This window comes from Pygocentrus nattereri, chromosome 13 (assembly GCF_015220715.1).
Source record: "Pygocentrus nattereri isolate fPygNat1 chromosome 13, fPygNat1.pri, whole genome shotgun sequence".
Classification (NCBI taxonomy): domain Eukaryota; kingdom Metazoa; phylum Chordata; class Actinopteri; order Characiformes; family Serrasalmidae; genus Pygocentrus; species Pygocentrus nattereri.
The window spans coordinates 12363078-12384565 of NC_051223.1; the positions used below are offsets into that span (position 1 = coordinate 12363078).

The 21488-nt window shown below is 43.7% G+C and overlaps 1 protein-coding gene across 2 annotated transcripts in view; it reads right to left on the reverse strand.

The window, feature by feature from the left end:
• Positions 1 to 21488, reverse strand: part of LOC108437321 (zinc transporter ZIP11) — a 162181-nt gene that overhangs the window by 138667 nt on the left and 2026 nt on the right. For both annotated transcript variants that reach the window (XM_017714349.2, XM_017714348.2), the window contains exons 2-3: positions 21319 to 21436; positions 13849 to 13887 (exon numbers count right to left, since the gene is read on the reverse strand). In XM_017714349.2, the coding sequence (XP_017569838.1) occupies positions 13849 to 13887; positions 21319 to 21426 (147 nt within the window). In that variant the 5' untranslated portion in view covers positions 21427 to 21436. The remainder of the gene's footprint in view (positions 1 to 13848; positions 13888 to 21318; positions 21437 to 21488) is intronic.

Consider the following 21488-nt stretch of genomic DNA (forward strand, 5'->3'; position numbering starts at 1 on the left):
ATCAAACGATTCAAACAATACACTTCAAACAAAGACCAGCGAGAGACTAGGGAAAACACAGGCTTAAATACAGGGACAGGTAACGAGACACAGGTGGTTAACAAGAGAGCAACAGGTGAAAACAATCAAGGGCAGGATTTGGAAACAAGGGGGCAGAACCAGGAAAGTATCAAAACAAAAGTACATGGACCAGACCAAAACCAAGACAAAAGCACATGACTGGGAGGAGACAATCGTGACACTCAAAGAAAGCATAATTAGTCCTGTTTATCTGGATTTAGTGTAGTGCAGGGTGTGAAATCTCATTCTACGCATAGTTTAAATGCTACTTTTTAAATGTGTATGTTCCATTTTAGCAGATATTAGAAAAATATATACTGTGAAACATCATGTATCATAAAAACCTTTTGGACGTATCCCTTGTGATATACACTAAACTGCAAAGCCAGCTATTATAAGGACTTTATTATATTGTTTCAGTAAGGTTTGGTAAAAGATCTCGTGTAAAAGTCGATGAGCCCTCCTCAGCATCTAACACCTGTTAGCTTTAGCTCATCTGAAGGGGCAGCTTCCGTCACTAAACTGCCCCTTACTAGCCCTGAAAACCTGCCGCTGTGATGTTCTAGTCTGATTAACGTAAACCTTGTCCGAAGTTTATTTTAATGATTTAAATTGGGCATCATTCATATTGTTTGACACTCAGACAAATCTGTGCTGAACATCCTGTAAAGCCGGTTGATCTTTGAATAAAAAATGTTTAAGATAGATTTCTACATTTGAAAGTTTGATGGACAAAAGGAGGTGGGATTAAGAAAGTCAATTAAGCCAGAACTGATGACCGTTCCTCGGCTGATTCACGTAATGTGTGAATGGTTATGTTAAGTGGTCGTGACGCAGATCATTTACTGGTATCACCACAACCTCAGTGTGAAGGGACTGAGCTCCAGGTTCTGCGGACGGGTCTGTACGGAACTTCTGCCGTTCTTTTTTCAGAGATTGGTGGTGACTGACAGCGGAACATCTTCCTCAGCAGACTCTGAAAGAGTGTGAACCTGCTTCTGAAATTCTCTGAGAAGGAAGGAGAGACTCGGAGGTGAAAAGGTCAGACAAGAGTCCAGTACTCTTCATTCTCTCTCTTGGGTCAGAGGAGCATCTCCTCAGTGGCTCTGCTAAATAATTACAGCCTCCCAAGCTGAGATTTAGTTGTGGTGCTCTGATACGTGGGACCGTTTGCAGGGGTGGGTCATAACTAGTCCAATTTACTCAGTTTCATCTACTTAAAGCAGCACTGTGTAATATTTTTATTAAAACTGAATGAAGCTTCATTACTGATTGAGGAGAATAAAAACCAGCTAAAATATGTTGAGCATGTTCTGTTGTGAGTCGCCTGTAATGCCTGAAATCATCATTTAAAAGTCTGAGGTGTCGAGTTTTTCACACCATGTCATACGTCTGTATGTATCAACGTCACACACTGACTCTAAAAGAAGGTCCAGCTCGATGTTTCAGCCTCAAATGATCTCAATGTGATACTAAATTCAGATTAAGTGACCCTTATTAGTCCCACAATGGGGAAATTTCACCTCCGCATTTAACTCATCCGTGCAGTGAAACACCACATACACACTAGTGAGCACACACACTAGGGGGCAGTGAGCACACTTGCCTGGTGCGGTGGGCAGCCCTATCCGCAACTTCCGGGGAGCAGTTGGGGGTTAGGTGTCTTGCTCAAGGACACCTCAGTCACACACTGTCGGCTCTGGGGATCGAACCAGCAACCTTCCGGTCACAGGGCTGGTTCACTAACCTCCAGCCCAATAGCAGATTCATTCACATCCTCAGAGACACTCCTCACCAAGTTTACACTGAGCTCTCTCTGATTCTCTTTCAGCCTCGCAAAAATCAGATTTGTACACTTGAGGGGGTCCGAAGAACAAGTGATGTTACAAAATGTTCTTCCACACATTGCAATTACACATTTCCACCAGAGAGGGCAGAGAAATCCCCAAATACTGCAAGTGCCAACTTTAAAAAAACTACTGTGTTTGAAACATCCCAGTGCTTATTGTTTTGCATACTGATTGTGCCCAAATATAGCCAGTAGTAAGCACTGTGTGACCAACATGAGCTTCTCCAGTAGTCAAAGACACCCAGATAATGAACACCGTGATATACTGAAACGTGCTCGTTTCAGGAAGACGTAACCACTAACATAACCACCTGGATATTTTTAATAGCTCTGGACTCAGACTTTCAATATACTCATAACAGCTAAATGGAACAAGCTTGAGCAAACACTGCTGCACTCAGTACCACACTGAAGCCCCACCAGCTCGCTCTGCTCAGCTGGTCTTGAGGTCCTGCCAGACAATCCCCTCAGCATTGGCTTTTTAGGCCCCCATGTGGAGTCACACTTAACTATTCAGTCAAACTTGCTCATCTTACCAACTACGACTGTGATGAAAATGAAAAGACCCGCACACGGAGGAAAGCAGGTGAGTCTGGAAGCCTTCAGGTTTACCAGGCAAAACAATCCATAGCTGATACATTTATTTGCAGTTTTGGAGACAAATGGAAAACCCCGTTCTGCCCTTTGTCGTGGTACGGGGTGTGTTTTAATAGTCACACAGGTTCATCTCTCCACCAGAATATAAATGCACACGCTGAAAAATGGCCAGCAGGGGTGGTTCAGCAGTACTGACAATGTCCACGACGCAATCAAAGAAGCAAACCGTGACATACTGCAATGTAAGTTATAAGGATCAATACTGTCTCACTGGACAGACCATGTACTGAGCTCACTGCCTCTCGAAGGAAACAGCTTCCACAGTTTAGAAGTGTTCTTTCAGCTATTCAACAGTTAATCAACAATTTGTTGACAAACATGTCACTGTTGTTGTGATAAAATCTCATATCTCCAAAATGAAAACTTTACAGGGAAAAGGAAAAAACTCTCTTTACTTTTAATATAAGTCAATGGAACCAGATGTCTTTCCAATGTAAAGAACAACAGGTATTTTCACATAATGTGTAAAATGGAAAAACGACAAAAATGGAGATACAGGGTTTTCTTCCTTCAATAGCAGTAAGAATATTATTCAGCTGGTCTGGTAACAAAGGGCTTTTCACAAATCCACACTTTCAAGGAGGTGTTTCCTCTGTGTTTGTGAGGACAGAAAACATGTCTAAGCCCAGAGAAAGAGATAGATTGTAAAGCGTAAACATCTTCTAGATAATACATGGTTAACTGCACTGTTAGTGAGAGTGCACCAGCATGGTCAGATGTAATGCACAGCCATTTCAGTGCCCCAATCACAGAACAATACAGGTGATGTGAGAGTAGCAGGAGATCAATCAGCAGATCCCTCAGCTCAGCACAGTCACCAACTTCTGACCTTATTCTCCTCCGTCTCAGGGGCTCCTCAGATCTGGGATACAAATATGGAAAGTTTACTTCTGGATTTATCAAATTATTGGTCATTTCCTATAAATGTGACATATTATACATTTTATGTCAACATAAACTACACTCTTAAAAAGAAGGTTCTTCAAGGGTCATTTTATCTCTCATGACCACAGGAGCTGTGTCCCAATTCAGGACTACATCCCTCAGAGGCTGCATTTCAAGGCTGATCTAATTTCAAAGGCTCCTTCATATGCGGCCGAGAAACGTGTCCTTTTTCACGGCCAACGGGAGGATCCTTCACCAGCTAACACATCCTGAGGTTCACTGTGTGTCGGCGAGGATTCGAAAATATGGCGGTGTCAGCAGAGGAGCGATGGCAGCTGAGGAGATGCTTTAAATATGAGTATTGGGTTTAAACCGAGCCGAACAGCGAACGATACAGATGTTAAAAAGCCGACGTAGTCCGAAGGAAAACTTACGCTAAAGAGAGAAGCATGCCCAGCTCTAATGAATATATAAACACTAAAATCAGTTTGTGGCTCCGTCTTTAAAGAACTTTAAAAGAACTTGACAGGAGTGGCACTTCGTGATGCAGCAGTGAGGACGGGAACAGCAGCGCTGTGACGCAGACTGTCTCTTTACGGTTCAGCCTTCAAGGCTCTACACAGCCCTCGAAGGTCATAGGCCCTGATGCAAGACACATCTTTGGAGAGAGTCATCTACATCGCCCAAGCTAATATCCAGAGCGCTGAGCAGGGTCAGCTCATGGTCACTCAGTGCAGAAGGGTTGGAGTTATGGGCTGTAATGCAGATGGTGCACCACGGCCTTCGTACCCTGAGACACTGTATGTTTATTAACGTACAGTGCAGCCTTCGGGAAACTGCTTGTGCTGCAGTGTGAGCTTCTTACTTCCGGCGTCGCTGTGGGTGGCAGCCTTTCCAGTAGCTCCATGTTTTGTGTACTGTTTTTGCACTTTTTCTCTTTATATTACTTTTTATAGTGTATATTACTTTTTAGTGACAGTTTTGTTTGTACGGAGGACATGGAGCCTGTTCTCATGCATGGGTAAAAATAACTTAGTTTACACCCGTGAAGAGCTGCTAGCGCTGCAAACAAAGGGTTGAGCTGGCACAACGCACCCCATTCCGGGGGAGCTGCGGAGGACCTATCGGGGGTGCAGAGCCGGCGCTAAGCTAAAGGCTAAGCGCATGGAGAAATGTTGGAGGTACAAACCTCCAACGGGGAACGTGAACTCTCTGGCCAACAAGACAGACGAACTAGCGGCACTGGTTCGTAGTCAGCGTTTATACCGGGAATGTAGTCTTCTATGCCTACAGAAACGTGGCTTACTGGGAACATTCCCGATGCTAACATGGACATTCCCAGCTTCACCACCGTGAGAGCGGACAGGGACGCTAAACTGAGCAGCAAAAGCAAGGGTGGAGGACTCGTGCTCTTTGTTAACATCAGATGGTGCAACCCAGGACATGTGACAGTGAAGGAGATAATCTGCAGTCGGGATATTGAACTGATGGCAGTGAGTCTTCGTCCCTCTTATTTCCCTAGGGAGATGTCACACGCCATCGCTGTTTGTGTTTACATTACCCCTCGTGCGGACGCTGAGATGGCGTGTGACGTCATATATGCTACCATCGTGAGACTACAAACTCAAAACCCTAAGGCTTTCATTGCCATCTCTGGTGATTTCAACCACATTACACTGCTTAGGCACATACAGAGGGAGCTCAAAGTCCACTTGCAAGAGACCAAGGAGTCCTACAGGGTGAAGGTGGAGCAGAAGTTAAGGGAGAATAACATGAGGGAAGTATGGAATGGTATGAAGACCATTTGGACAGTGCATTAGACGGTGGCACAGAGAGAGCCAATGAGTTCAACATCTTCTACAACCGGTTTGACTGCCCTGTTCAGATCTCCTCAGGACCTGCATGTCCAGTGGTCACCTCCACACTCTCCCTCTTCTCAGCTCCTGGCACTCCAGTCTCTGTCTGCCTGGACATCAACACCTCATCTGCTCCTACTGATATTCATGCCACCCTCCTAGACGCTGATGGCACAGACATCACAACCCCCTCTACTCCCTCTTCACACATCAAGGCATCTGAGCTGATCTGCAGCACAGCTATAGCCCCCCCACCCCCACCCCCACCTCCACCTCTGCACACCTTCACTGCAGATCAAATTAGAGATGAGCTGAGGAAAATCCACACAAGGAAATCAGCTGATCTGGACAAAATATGTCCTAGACTACTTAGGTCCTGTGCTGCTGGGCTGGGGTCACCCCTACAGCACATCTTCAACGTGAGCCTGCGCTTGGGGAGGGTTCCCACACTGTGGAAGACATCATGCCTCATTCCAGTACCCAAGAGCGGGCGACCCAGTGAACTCAATGACTTCAGGCCTGTTGCTCCAACATCCCATGTCATAAAGACACTGGAGCCCCTTCTTCTACACCTTCTCAGACCCCAGGTTCGACATGCAAAAGACCCCCTGCAGTTTGCCTACAGGGAGAAAGTGGGAGTGGAGGATGCCATGCTATACCTCCTCCATCGTACCCACTCTTATCTGGATAAAGGTGGTTGTGCTCTAAGAGTCATGTTCTTTGGTTTTTCCAGTGCCTTTAACACCATTCAGCCCCTCCAACTTAGAGACAAGTTGGTTAACATGCAAGTGGATCCACACCTAGTCTCCTGGATTACTGACTACCTCACTGGCAGACCTCAGTATGTCAGGCTGAAGGACTGTACATCAGAAACTGTGGTCAGCAGCACAGGAGCACCACAAGGAACTGTACTTTCCCCCTTTCTGTTCACACTTTACACCTCAGACTTTCAGTACAACTCCGAGACATGCCACATGCAGAAGTTTTCTGATGACACTGCCATCGTGGCTTTTGTAAGGGGAGGGCAGGAGGGGGAGTACAAGACCCTGGTGAAGGACTTTGTGGAAAGGTGCCGTGGGAGCAACCTGCTTCTGAACACTGCCAATGCCAAGGAGATGGTAGTGGACTTTCGCAGAGTTAGGCCAAACACACAGCCAGTCTCTATTGAGGGGGTTGAAGTGGAGAGGGTTATGACCTACAGGTTTCTTGGGCTGCAAGTGGATAACAGGTTGGACTGGTCAGCCAACACAGCCATCCTGTACAGGAAGGGTCAAAGCAGGCTCTACTTCCTGAGGAGGCTGAGGTCCTTTAACATCTGCAGGAAGCTTCTGCAGATGTTCTATCAGACCATGGTTGCCAGCTGTCTTTTCTATGCTGTGGTGTGCTGGGGAGGAAGCATAAAAAGGAGAGACGAGATGCGACTGGTCAAGCTGGTCAGGCAAGGGGTGTCAGTGGTCGGTGTGGAACTGGACTCTGTGGTCAAGGTGGCTGAGACAAGGACATTACACAAACTGCTCTCCATTATGGAGAATGATGTCCACCCACTGCACACCATCATCATGGACAGGAGGAGCATGTTCGAGAGATGGACATCCTTTGTCCCCAGAGCCACCAGGCTCTTCAACTCTTCCCAGGGGGACCAGCGGACAGCGGAGAGGAGGACTGAATCTGAATCTCATGCTTATCCTGTGTTTATCTATTCATCTACACATAGACAACGTGCTGCACATATTGCACTTTCTGCATAGCTCATTGCGCATCTTGCACATCTGGACATTAGACACTTTTTTGGGTACAATATATGCACATATTTACTTATTCATTCTGTGGTCATTATATGCCGTCATCTGTAAATTTTGGTACAGCCATTATTGCACTGCATCTCTCATCTCAGGTTATAGATATTATCACAGACTGTGGTTTTTCTATTTGTACATATACCTGTAGATAGCATCTGGTTTATTTATTCTTGTTATATGTCTACACCCGTTTACGGTTACTGTATAGTGTTGGGTGTCTGCTACTGGCTGCTAAATTTCCTTCTGGATCAATAAAGTATCTATCTATCTATCTAGTGAAGTTTAAACATGTTTGCAGCTCAGTTTGCTCAGATAATGCTCACAGAACAGCAGTGAGTTAATAACTCTGCTCCTGTAACAGGTCTAAGATCAGGGTGTTAGAATGGAGTGCTTCCTTTCTTCCTTAATATCTGCTCTGTTTAAACTGCTGTTAGAGCTGAGAAGGCTGGGAGAAAGAGGAATCAGCACTACTGTAATGCTACACTGACGTATAACAGTGAGAATGGCGTCTTTGTTGATGCCACTCTGGGCTGGAACTCCTGCTAAAGCGCTATGTAACTTTGGAGGAGCAGCGCGTGAACCTCTCGCAAAACCGTGTAATGCTTTACGGCACCACGACACACACCACCAACTCAGGAGCTCCAAGAGGAAGCAGCTCAGTATTCCTAGCAGGGACATCACGGCAGAGGCTGCAGAGACTGAAGAAGATGCTGTCGGAGGAAGAGGAAAAGAGAGAGTGACCGAGCGAGAGTAAAGAGATAATGGAAAACAGCGAAACTCAAACTCAACAGCAGAGCATTCATCCCTGCCACTTTTTCCGCATGCCAAAAGTCTTCTAACTTCAGTCCCTTTTCAGGGTAAACTAGCATGCAAAGAAATAAATTCATTTCATGACAAAAAGTGTACAGCTACAGGCTAATAACAACAAAAGAATATTAAAATTTATATTAAAATGTGTTTTAGGCCAAAACATTATAACAAAACTATCACCAAACAATGCCTCATGTATTAAGCAACAGATTCATAACCATTTTGTTCAGTAGCTTAACGTTATGCAGCTTTCAGACTCATTAAGTGCTTCAGATGTCTGGTTCCTAGTACTATAATAGTGAACGATTCTGAATCTGGAAAGACGCATTTCACACCAAACCATTCTGAATAATGTTGCTCACAATTTGAACGATTGAGTAATTTTCCCCTTTAAGAAACAAAGTTGGACCTTGGAGCCATTCTTTACACCTCGATAAAACTGGACCTGCACAGAGCCTTCTATTGTGACGTGTACTTAAAACTTATCCCTGGCACTGAAAACAGTGTTTAAAAGTGTCACTATGAATTATAGCTGCTCACACTCCGTGTTTTTGCCCTTCGAGTCAAGTTACACAATCCATAATGCTCTTTTAAATTTGACCAGGAAGAGGCAGAGGGAGTCTCGACATCTGCTGCAGCTCTGTTACATGTTAAAGTGAGATTTTCTCACTTCTCGGTTTACTAGAAAGCTGACGGAGTTCACTGAAGGCATGCTCAGAATTCAGAGGAACATCTGAAGAACCGAGAGCCAAAGATGAGCTATACAGTTAGATAATCTAATACCAAAAGTATCTAGACAGTCCATCTGAGGAGCAAATTCAGCTTCTTTAAGTTCAACTGTGGCTTTTATAACCACCACAGAAAGACTGAAAAAAGCTGGCTGATGATTTTCTGAAGTGATCAAACCCATTCAGTGGTGTTGAGGTCGGGACTCTGGGGTGGTCAGTCTATCGTTCAGCTTCTTTGTTTGATGTGTCCATCTCCTTTTCTCAGTGAGGTTCTTCTTGATCAGCTACACATCCTTTCAGACCTACAGCACTGAGTGGTCTTCATACAGTGGAAGGATGGACAGAAACACTTGTGGATGTTTACAGATCTGAAGCAGCTTTATTTTCTCCTCTCTCTCAAAGATCAAGGCTTAAGTCTTGTTTATCTGATGGGAGCAGTTTTGGGGTTGACAAGCTCTTCCAGGTGGTTGTTAGATGACACATTTGCTCTGCAGCTTTTAATCAATCAGTTTTTAAACTTCAGGATGGTAATGTTCTGTTTGGTTTTATTCAGTTTATCTCTAAGATCAGTGAAGAGGAACAGGAGGGAGTGGATCATCCACCCACACCTGAAGTAATTAATGGCACCTTACAGCTGCTGAAAAGGGCACAGCTGTGATGAATGAGCGCAGCAGGTGACAGCGAGTTCCTCTCACACTCATCACTTGATTGGGCTTTAGCTTTAATCAAACTTCCTTAGGACTCCAAGAGCGAAAGAACCAACATCTGATACGAACAGAGTCAGCAGCACCAGCATCAGGTCCCAGTAGTGGAACATATTCCGTTACCTAGAGCCAGAATGAACTTCACAGGCTTTGAATACATGTCGTACATTTCAGCTCACAGTGAGGATATTTAGTCTGTTAACTGAAATATTCCAACTTCCATTTTACAGTTTAACCCATATATGCATCCTTTTCTTTTAGATGTGCCAAATACACAGAGAGACAGATGTGCTGCAACATTGTGTCAGATAAAGAGACACATGTGCTGTGACATTGTGTATTAAAATGACACAGATGTGCTGTAATGTTATGTCAGATAAGGAGACAGATGTGCTGTAATATGTCATAAGAAGACAGATGTGCTGTAACGTTGTCAGATGAGACATATGTGCTGTAACTTTGTGTCAAATAAGGAGATAGATGTGCTGTAACATTGTGTCAGATAAGGAGACACGTGCTGTAATGTTATGTCAGATAAGGAGACATATGTTGTAATGTTATGTCAGATAAGGAGACAGATGTGCTGAAACATTGTGTCAGATAAAGAGACAGATGTGCTGTAATGTTACGTCAGATAAGGAGACATATGTTGTAATGTTATGTCAGATAAGGAGACAGATGTGCTGTAACATTGTCTCAGATAAGGTGACAGATGTGCTGTAATGTTATGTCAGATAAGGAGAGAGATATGCTGTAACATTTTGTCAGATAAGGAGACAGATATGCTGTAATGTTACATCAGATAAGGAGACAGATGTGCTGTAGTGTTTTGTCCGATAAGGAGATAGATGTGCTGTAATGTTTCGTCAGATAAGGAGTCAGACGTGCTGTAACTGTCTCAGATAAGGAGACAGATGTGCTGTAATCTTACGTCAGATAAGGAGACAGGTGTGCTGTAATGTTATGTCAGATAAGGAGACAGACGTGCTGTAACACTGCGTCAGTTAAAGAGACATATGTGCTGTAATGTTACGTCAGACAAGGAGGCAGATATGCTGTAACATTGTCTTAGATAAGGAGACATATGTGCTGTAACATTGTGTCAGATAAGGAGACAGATGTGCTGTAATGTTACCTCAGATAAGGAGACAGATATGCTGTAACACTGACTTAGATAAAGAGACATATGTGCTGTAACATTGTGTCAGATAAGGAGACAGATGTGCTGTAATGTTACGTCAGATAAGGAGACAGATATGCTGTAACACTGACTTAGATAAAGAGACATATGCGCTGTAACATTGTGTCAAATAAGGAGACAGATGTGCTGTAATGTTACGTCAGATAAGAAGACAGATGTGCCGTAACAATGTGTCAGATAAGGAGACAGTTGTGCTGTAACATTTTCTTAGATAAGGAGACAGATGTGCTGTAATGTTACGTCAGATAAGGAGACAGATGTGCTTTAATGTTACATCAGATAAGGAGACAGATGTGCTGCGAGGTTATGTTGGATAAGGAGATATATGTTCTGTAATGTTATGTCAGATAAGGAGACAGGTGTGCTGTAATGTTACGTCAGATAAGGAGACAGATGTGCTGCAATGTTATGTCAGATAAGGAGACAGATGTGCTGTAATGGTACGTAAGATGAGGAGACAGGTGTGCTGTAACGTTATGCCACATAAGGAGACAGATGTTCTGTAATGTTCTGTAACACTGTGTCAGATAAAGAGACAGATTTGCTATAACATTGTGTCAGATAAGAAGACAGATGTGTTGTAACATTGTGTCAGATAAGGAGACCGTAATGTTACATCAGATAAGGATAGATATGCTGTAACAATGTGTCAGATAAGGAGACAGGTGTGATGTAACGTTATGTAAGATAAGGAGACAGACGTGCTGTAACATTGTCTTAGAAAAGGAGACATATGTGCTGTAACATTGTGTCAGATAAGGAGACACATGTGCTGTAACATTGTGTCAGATAAGGAGACACGTGCTGTAATGTTACGTCAAATAAGGAGACAGATGTTCTGTAATGTTACATCAGATAAGGAGACATATGCTGTAACATTGTCTTAGATAAGGAGACATATGTGCTGTAACATTGTGTCAGATAAGGAGACACGTGCTGTAACATTGTGTCAGATAAGGAGACACGTGCTGTAATGTTACGTCAGATAAGGAGACAGATGTGCTGTAACATTGTGTCAGATAAAGAGACTGATATGCTCTACCGTTATGTCAGATAAGTACAGATGTGCTGTAACATTGTGTCAGATAAGGAGACTAATGTTACATCAGGTAAGGAATCAGATGTGCTGTAACGTTATGTCAGATAAGGAGACAGATGTGCTGTAACATTGTCAGATAAGGAGACTGTAATGTTACATCAGATAAGGAGACAGATGTGCTGTAACATTGTCAGATAAGGAGACTGTAATGTTACATCAGATAAGGAGACAGATGTGCTGTAACGTTATTTCAGATAAGGACAGATGTGCTGTAACATTGTGTTAGATAAGGAGACAGATATGCTGTAACAATGTGTCAGATAAGTAGACAGTTGTGCTGTAACATTGTGTTAGATAAGGAGACAGATGTGCTGTAATGTTACATCAGATAAGGAGACATATGAGCTGTAATGTTACGTCAGATAAGGGGACAGATGTGCTGTAATGTTACGTCAGATAAGGAGACAGATGTGCTGTAATGTTACGTCAGATAAGGAGACAGATATGTTGCAATGTTATGTGAGATAAGGAGACAGATGCGGTTCAGTGGAACTGTGTTCTGTGGGTCTGATGAGTCCAACTCTTAGACTGTTTATGGAAATAATGGACGTCATGTTCTTCAGGCCAAAGGAAAAAAGGACCATCTAGACTGTTACCAGTGTACCAGCGTCAGTCAGAGTGGGTGTGTGTGGGGGTGGGGGGGTATTAGTGGGTAATCTGTATGTCTGTGGAAGCTCCATTAACACCGAAAACATTTGGAGCAACATATTCTGCATTTTAGACACCATCTTTTTCAGGGACATCCAGGAGTATTTCAACATCACACACCAAGAAACGTTCTGCACGTGTTAGAGCAGCATGGCTGAGTATTCAGAGAGTGAGGGTTCTAGACTGATCTGCCTGCAGTCCAGAATTATCTCTCACTGAAAACCATTATAAAGCACAAAATATGAAAAGAAGCCTGGCACAGCAACAGAGCTTAAGACTTAACAGAAGAATGGAAAAAATGCGTTTGGAAAAATTTTTGTCTTCGGCCTCCAAAGGATTTTACATTATTTTTAAATGTGAAGGTGATGCAATACAGGGTAAAAACGCTTCTGTCCCAACTTTTTTAGAATATGTTACAGATGTCAAATTTGGAATGAGCGTATATTTACAAAAAAATAACTAAGTAAAGTATTTAATCAAGATTTAATCAAAACTTTGTTTTTATTAGCATTTTATATTCCATCTCAACCTTTACAGAAGTGAAGCTTGTAGGTTCAGGTTGAAGACATCACTTTTTAAATTTAATTTATAAGCATATTAACTGATATATTTAAGCATCTTGCTTTTATTTGATTGGTTTCTGTAGTGATTAACAAATGAAAGCTGAAATCTAAATGGCTGAGATTTCCCCGTATTACTAGCACTCTGTCCCAAACCACACACTAGCTCACTAAATAGTGTGTATCCCATTAGAAGTGCACTCATTAGTGCAGCAGGTGAAGTACAGAAGTGTGTGGTTTGGGACACGGCTTTAGAGCAGCCAGTGAGACCCGATCAACAGCTTCTCTGCTGAGCTGCTCATTAGCTGCTCATTAAACACCTCCAAGTTTTGAGGGGTTTGATGATTAAGGAGCTTTTATTGAGGTAAATAAATACATTTATTGAAGAAAATAAAGCTTTTATTTAGGTCAAAACTAATGCATTTACATAATGCTTCTATATATCTGTTCATGTGTCTGGTCATTCTGGTCTGTTGTATTGGTGTTTATCCACCTGCAGGGCTGTATCTGCAGTAATGGTGATGGGTCTTGATTGCGTCGTCTTAATGAGGCAATCAAACATTATTATGATGTACGGTGTAAATAATTATGTAAAGAAAAGTGACGTTTAACCTGACTTAGAGTCAATAATTGTAGGAACAGTGTGTGTACAGTACATTAACTTAGGAGAAGAAGAAAATCTACTATACTTTTAAAGTCAATGGAAACAGATTTTTTGTCCTAGTATTTTGGGCTGTTTCATTTGGTCTGCGATTCATGAAATTTACAAACAACATAATTTCAAATTATGTCAAAGTTAAAAGGTGTAACTTACCAGATATTGTTATTGGAAATTCTGTATGAAAACTCTAATAGTTTCATTTTTAAAACTAACTTTCAAAACTTTTATCATGATGATCAATGATTATCAGTGACAACACAGAGACTAATGAGAGAAATAGAGATGCAGGAGAGAGAAGAGCTCAGCATGATGCTCAGAAATGCTCTCTTACCCCAGCAGCAAAGCCCAGACTTCCATCCAAAATCCGCTTCTGAAAGGAGAGACAGAGACAGAGAGAGAGAGAGAGAGAGAGAGAGAGAGAGAGAGAGAGAGAGAGAGAGAGAGAGACAGAGAGAGAGAGAGAGAGTTAGGACATGAGTCTGCCTGTCGGCCTTCAAGCTGTCTTCTGTCTTCTCTTCATACACAATGAGGACGGAGTTGAACTTTTCGAGGCTTTCAGAGAGCCGTCACGCTCCCAGAGCCGTCAGAGGAGCTCCTCATCCAAAATCTTCAAACAGTTTGATCAGAGGGACACAGTCAACACCCCAAACATCTGAGCACACAACCTTCTACGGGGCTGAAAGCCAGCAGACAGAGCACAGGTGGGTAACGAGACCGTGGTTTTAGGTAATTAGCTCAGCTTCACACTGAGAACGGAGAAATGAACATTTAATTGAAACTTAGTTTAAGAAAAAAAAACTTATATTATAATAATAATATATAAAATTACTGCCTCCCCTTGACCTGGCGACCTGTCCAGGGTGTATCCTGCCTTCCACCCAAAGACTGCTGGGATAGGCTCCAGCTCCCCCCGGCGACCCTGACGGAGAAGCGGCTTAGAAAATGGATGGATGGATGGATTACTGCCTCCCCTTCAAAGTGTGCGGAAAACATGAACAGTATCCATATTCCATATTTCCTTACAGTTCACCTGAGTGTTAAGTGGCCATCCATGTTTCACTGACGTGTAAATTAAAACGAGGAAGCTTATACTACGTTTACACCCGGTCACTCCCAGTGTCCAGTATCTCCATAAGATTTTAGCCTCCTGGTAATCAAAAGCTAGTCTATAGTCTCTGGTTTGTCACACTGAAATCTGATTGCTGTGTGGGATAGAATATGCAAATCAGCTCATTTCACAGAGACCTATTACCAGCTGTCTATCAGTCCAGCCTCTTTGTCTGCAGTGTGATCTGGACAGTCGTGTCCGTCCATGTTGCTGTTAAGCCTTTTTGCCCCAACCTCCATGACCATCCTCCTCACAGACATGGATCTCGAGCCCAGTGATGCACCTCCTGGGGAGGAGTTTTATTTGTACTGAGAGGAGTTTCCTTTGGACTGGGAGGAGTTTCAGTTGTACTGGGAGGAGGTTCAGTTGTATCGGGAGGAGTTTGTGGGGAAAAATAAACTTTGTATTTTAAATGTTATTGATTTCTTTCATACTTGTTTAACATTTAACTGTAAATGATTAATCAATATCAGTTTGTCAATGTTAGCAATAATCAATTAAGAAAATTAAATACTAAATTTTCAATAAATTTTGCAAATCCTCCCTCTACAATGAGGAGGAAGATGAGAGGCCGGAATAGGATCTCTGTTGCAGAGCATGGTAACATTTTGAGGTCTCCACAAGCTGCAATTAGATGCCATCTCCAGACAAGCAAAGCTCCAGACCAGCAAAGCTATATAAGCTTTTATAAGTCTTCTATGATCAGGTGGGACAAAAATATTACATTTGGTGAGAATCCATGACATTTTGGGTCAGTTTTTTCCTCCAAAGACCCTGGAAACCTTGTTAGGATGTACAGTAGGAGGTTACACAAATGTTTTGATTATGAATGCCGCAGATACCGGCTCTTTGGAAAATCCAGGCACTTTACATTTTTCATTTCAACACAATTCTCTAGTTGTTCATGATTTATTTTATATTCCAATGGTTTTATTTACTCTTAAGGTTTATTACTTTCATTTCATTAAATCCACCCTGGTTATGCCAACAAGCAGAAACTGCACAAAGTACTAAAGGCAGGGGTGCCAATAATTGTAAATGTTTTTAGACTAAAACTGTTTTCAACTTCTCAGCATGGAATTGATCAAATTAACAACAAAGACATTTTTAATTATCTTTTCCCTTCATCTTCACCAAGGGTGCCAACAACTGTGCGCTGACTATATGTGGTACATGTTTCTGATATTGTGGCCAATGAGTGTAAGTACCGGCTAGGTGAGGGTCTGAGATAAAGCTACCCTGGACAGTTTCCTGCTGTGATATAATGAGATCTGCAGACCTGGCTGAATGTGTTGTTTAGTGTATGTTTACGTTCTGCACCTTCACCATGCCGAGCCTGCCGAAGCCTATGAACACAAATGGTCTGTCAAAGACGATGAAGCTGCACCTGTTGGTTCTTTAAATAAAAAGGCCTCCAGGCTAAAATATAACTTACAGCCACCAACACATCCTTCTACTGAAATACAGTAGCTTTATACCTCACCTGTAGCAATAAGACAACATCCCTCACTATCGCTGGACGTCAGAATGTACAGTATGTACTGAGAGCATATTATCAGCATGTCTGATTAAAAAGAGAGAATAGTTTGACCTGTTGGACTGAATTTAGTGCAGCACAGTACATAAAACACTGAAGACAAAGAAGTGGATTCATTGTTTTTGACAATATTTTTAAAATGTGGCTACTTTGTTTGTTTTAACTTGTCAAATACCAGAAAAAAAAATCAATATTGTAACATCAGCAACCAATCAACCGCCTGCTTATCAATTCTACACGTTTCTCCCATAATTCAGTGTGTGAGATATAAGCAGAGTCGTTCAGAGTGGTTTGACATGAAATTATTAATTTCAGAGACTCAGAGATCTTTACAGCAGTAGTGACAGGAAAATATGATAAAATACACCCAAAATTAAAATTGTAATCAATAAAAATAGCACAAATCAACTTGTTCACAAAGGAATGTAGTTTGTTTATCATATCGCTGTTGTGGGAAGAAAACCTTGTATCTCCAAAATGGTAACTTTACAGGAGAAGGGAAAAACTTACTGTACTTTTAATGGAAGTCAATGGAACCGGGATTTTTTCCAGGTTATTTTGGGCTGTTTCTTTTAGTCTGTTAATCATGAAATTTACAAACAATGTAAAGAACAACAGGCGGTTTTAAATGATGTCAAAAACTGAAAAACGTCAAAAATGGAGATACAAGGTTTTCTTACAGCAACGGCGATATACTGTTGTTAGCAAGCAACCAATACCTGCTAGAAAAGGCTGTGTATTGCAGTGACTTTAACTTTTTGTCATTAACTAATTAAACTATCACAACATATTAGTTTAAGCAGTTCTTGCTCAACAAATTACCTCCGTTAGTGCCTCAGTGCAACTGCCTGTGCCACACGTGGATCTTCGCAGGCTTCACTTTTCATTTTTTCAGTTTCACAGTAAATCTCTCAGTAAAAGCTTCATTTAAAGCCTAACGCTGAATACAGATGAGCTGTTGGCCTGTCAGCCTGTTGACTCTGCTGTCTTTCAGCCTAGTTGTTAATCAAATAAATTGTCAGTCTCTCCGTTTAAATAGAACCCGGTTCTCCTTCATCTGTCAGTGGTTCACATGAGCAACACAAACATTCATTCACAGCACCGAATGTTTAACTGCCATAAATATTTTTGTCATTTGATTTGATACTTTGTGTTAAAATATTTATTTCTATCTTGAATGTACTTATTTGAGTTGCATTATATGAGAAGGAACTAGTTGCAAACCGTGTTGCGCACGGATTATTGAGACATGCAAGTCGGGAAGTTCAGACATCCTGCTAAAGCTAAAGAGAGCAAAAAGGCTGTTAAAATTGACATTACGTCACCTGTTTGGTGATTCGTGTTGCAAGAAAATTCATTCCCTCTTGGTTGTGTGCAGCCAGCGAGGTATGTTTAATAATGCTGTTGATACGTACACATTTTACATTTTTTTTTTTTTTGTATGCTTGAATATGAATGTGTAGTTCTGTTCATTATATATTGGAACAGTTTGACGGTGGATTAAAGGAGAGTAAAGCGCAAGCACAAAGGAGAGAATAAATCCATCAGTAACTGAAGAATCAAAGCATTGTGTGTTTCCTGGAGGGAGTGAAAGAGTGTTTGTAGTGCAGTAGAGAGTTCAGTGAGGTTGTGAGGCAGTGAGGTGCACTGAGTACCTTACAGAGCACATCAGGTTTTAGGACCAGAACTGCCTCCTTTATTTACCACCCAGGACCACCAGTGAACTTGTCTTCTCAGTTCATATGGAATGTTATTATGGAAAATCGTGGAAAATTTGACTAAAACCCCACAGCTCCCTGCATAAATTGATTTTTAAATGATATGTTAGAGCTGGACGTCTGGTTCCTATCACTGACACTGTGAACCAGAGTTATAACTAAAACTATTACTAACAATAAATTAAGAGTGAAAGAAACGCTCATTAACGTCCAGGAGGCATCCTAACCAGATGCCCGAACCACCTCAGCTGACTCCTCTCGATGTGAAGAAGCAGCGGCTGTACTCCGAGTCCCTCCCGGATGACTGAACTTCTCACCCTATCTCTAAGGGAGAGTCCAGACACCCTGCGGAGGAAACTCATTTCAGCCGCTTGTATTCGCGATCTTATTCTTTCGGTCATTACCCAAAGCTCATGACCATAGGTGAGGGTGGGAACGTAGATCGACCGGTAAATCGAGAGCCTTGCCTTATGGCTCAGCTCTTTCTTTACCACAACAGACCGGTAAAGAGCCTGCATCACTGCTGACCCAGCACCAATCCGCCTGTCAATCTCCCGCTCCCTTGTACCATCACTCGTGAACAAGACCCCGAGATACTTAAACTCCTCCACTTGAGGCAAGAGCCTATCCCCGACCCAGAGAGGGCTCTCCATCCTTTTCCGTCTGAGAACCATGGTCTCGGATTTGGATGTACTGATTCTCATCCCGGCCGCTTCACACTCGGCTGCAAACCGATCCAGTGAAAGCTGAAGTTCGCGGCCTGATGTCCCCAATAGGACCACATCATCTGCAAACAGCAGCGATGTGACCCTGAGGTCACCAAACCGGAAACCCTCCATCGCATGACTGCGCCTAGAAATTCTATCCATAAAAATTATGAATAGAATCGGTGACAAAGGGCAGCCCTGACAGAGTCCAACTCTCACTGGGAACGAGTCTGACTTACTGCCAGCCATGCGAACCAAACTCCTGCTTTGTTTGTACAGGGCCTGAATGGCTCGTAGCAAAGAGCCATGTACCCCATACTCCCGAAGCACCTCCCACAGAATACCCCGGGGAACACAGTCGAATGCCTTCTCCAGATCCACAAAGCACATGTGGACCGGTTGGGCAAACTCCCATGAGAATCCTGGAGAGGGTGAAGAGTTGGTCCAGTGTTCCACGACCAGGACAGAACCCGCACTGCTCCTCCTGGATCCGAAGTTCAACCATAAGCCGGACTCTCTTCTCCAGCACCCCTGCATAGACCTTACCAGGGAGGCTGAGGAGTGTGATTCCCCTGTAATTGGAACACACCCTCCGGTCCCCTTTTTTAAAAAGAGGCACCACCACCCCAGTCTGCCAATCCAGTGGCACCGCCCCCGATGTCCACGCAATGTTTTAAAGGCGTGTCAGCCAAGACAGCCCCACAACATCCAGAGCCTTGAGGAACTCAGGGCGGATCTCATCCACCCCTGGAGCCTTGCCACCAAGGAGCTTCTTAACTACCTTAGCGACTTCGGCCTCAGTAATGGACAAGCCTATTCCCATGTCCCCAGACTCTGCCTCCTCACTGGAGAACGTGTCGGTGGGATTGAGAAGGTCCTCAAAGTATTCCTTCCACCGCCCAATGACGTCTTCAGTCGAAGTCAGCAGCACACCATCTCCACTATATACAGTGCTAGTAGCACACTGCTTTCCCCTTCTGAGTCGCCTGAAGGTTTGCCAGAATCTTTTCGGAGCCGACTTAAAGTCACTTTCCAAGGCTCCTCCCATACACGGGTTTTTGCCTTGGCGACGACTGAAGCCACAGATCGCTTGGCCTGTCGATACCTGCCAGCTGCCTCTGGTGTCCCACAGGCCAACCATGCCCGGTAGGACTCCTTCTTCAGCTTGACGGCATCTCTCACCTGGGGTGTCCACCACCGGGTTCGAGGATTACCGCCCCGACAGGCACCAACTACCAAGTCCGATGACACGACTACAAAGTTAATCATTGAACTGCGGCCTAGGGTGTCCTGGTGCCATGTGCACTTATGGACATCCTTGTGTTCAAACATGGTGTTCGTGATGGACAAACTGTGGTTTGCACAGAAGTCCAAAAACTGAACACCACTCGTGTTCAGATCAGAGAGGCCATTCCTCCCAATCACACCCCCCCAGGTCTCACTGTCATTGCCCACGTGTCCCCCAGTAGGACAATAGAGTCCAGGAGGAGCACTTTCAAGCACCCTTTCCAAGGACTCTAAGAAGGCTGGGTACTCTGAACTGCTGTTCGGTGCATAAGCACAGACAGCAGTCAGGACCCGTTCCCCAACCCGAAGGCGTAGGGAAGCTACCCTCTCATCCACCGGAGAAAACCCCAACATACAGGCGCCGAGTCGAGGGGCTACGAGAAAGCCCACACCTGCCCACCGCCTCTCACCATGGGCAACTCCAGAAAACAATAAAGTCCAGCCCCTCTCAAGGAGATTGGACCCAGAGCCCAAGCTGTGTGTTGAGGTGAGCCCGACTATATCTAGCCGGTATCTCTCAACCTCGCGCACCAACTCAGGCTCCTTCCCCGCCAGTGAGGTAACGTTCCAAGTTCCAAAAGCCAGTTTCAGCAACCAAGGATCAGAACGCCAAGGCCCACGCCTTCGGACACTGCCCGATCCACAAAGCACCGAACCCCTACTACTGCCCCTCCCATTGGTGGTGGGTCGATGGGAGGGGGGACTCATGTAACTCCTTCGGGCTGGGCCCGGCCGGGCACCATGAGTAAATGCCCGGCCACCAGACGCTCGCTGGCGAGCCCCTTCCCCAGGCCTGGCTCCAGGGTGGGGCCCCGGTAAACCTGTTCCGGGCAGGGTACACAAATCCTGTTCTTGTCTTTTCATAAGGGTTATTATGGATCACACTTTGTCTGACCTATCACCTAGGACCAGTTTGCCAGGAGACCCTACCAGGAGCTTTTGCTCCAGACAACATAGCTCCTAGGATCATTCAAGCATGCAAACCCCTCCACCACGATAAGGTGGTGATCCATGGAGAGGTCCACAAAACTACCTAATCGGAATTAACGAGGAAAACGTTTTTTTCAGTGAATGAGGGTTTAGATGTGTATTTCTGTGTCCAGCCGTCTTTAAGCCGAGCTGAGCTCAGACTACTGATGTTTTAATTTTACCATAATCCTAAAAACTAAAACTATTATTTTTCAGAACTATTAATGGACCATTAAGATTCACTGAAACCAAAGACCACAGGGAAAAACTTTAAAACTTTTAAAATGATACTCTCACCCTGCTGGACTTGGGAACAAAGCAGCTCACATCAAACAGCTCTGACTGGCTTTGCTCACATCACAGCCTTTCAGTGATGCAGTACTTTTGAAAGATGGGTGGAATTTCCCTTTAAACGCATTTCTTTACATTCTCACAATCAAATCAGCCACACAGCTGTTCTCCCCTCCAGACCTACCTGTCCGCCAGAGAAGACGAAGACCAGCGCAGCCCCTGCAGCGGTCAGCCCCCAGGTGAACAGAGTGCCCAGCAGGGCCTGGACCACAGGACTGCGATCAGGAAGCATGGCGCCCAGCCTGGTACATGGACAAGAAAGCGAAAGAGATGAAAAGGAGCAGGAAAGAGTTG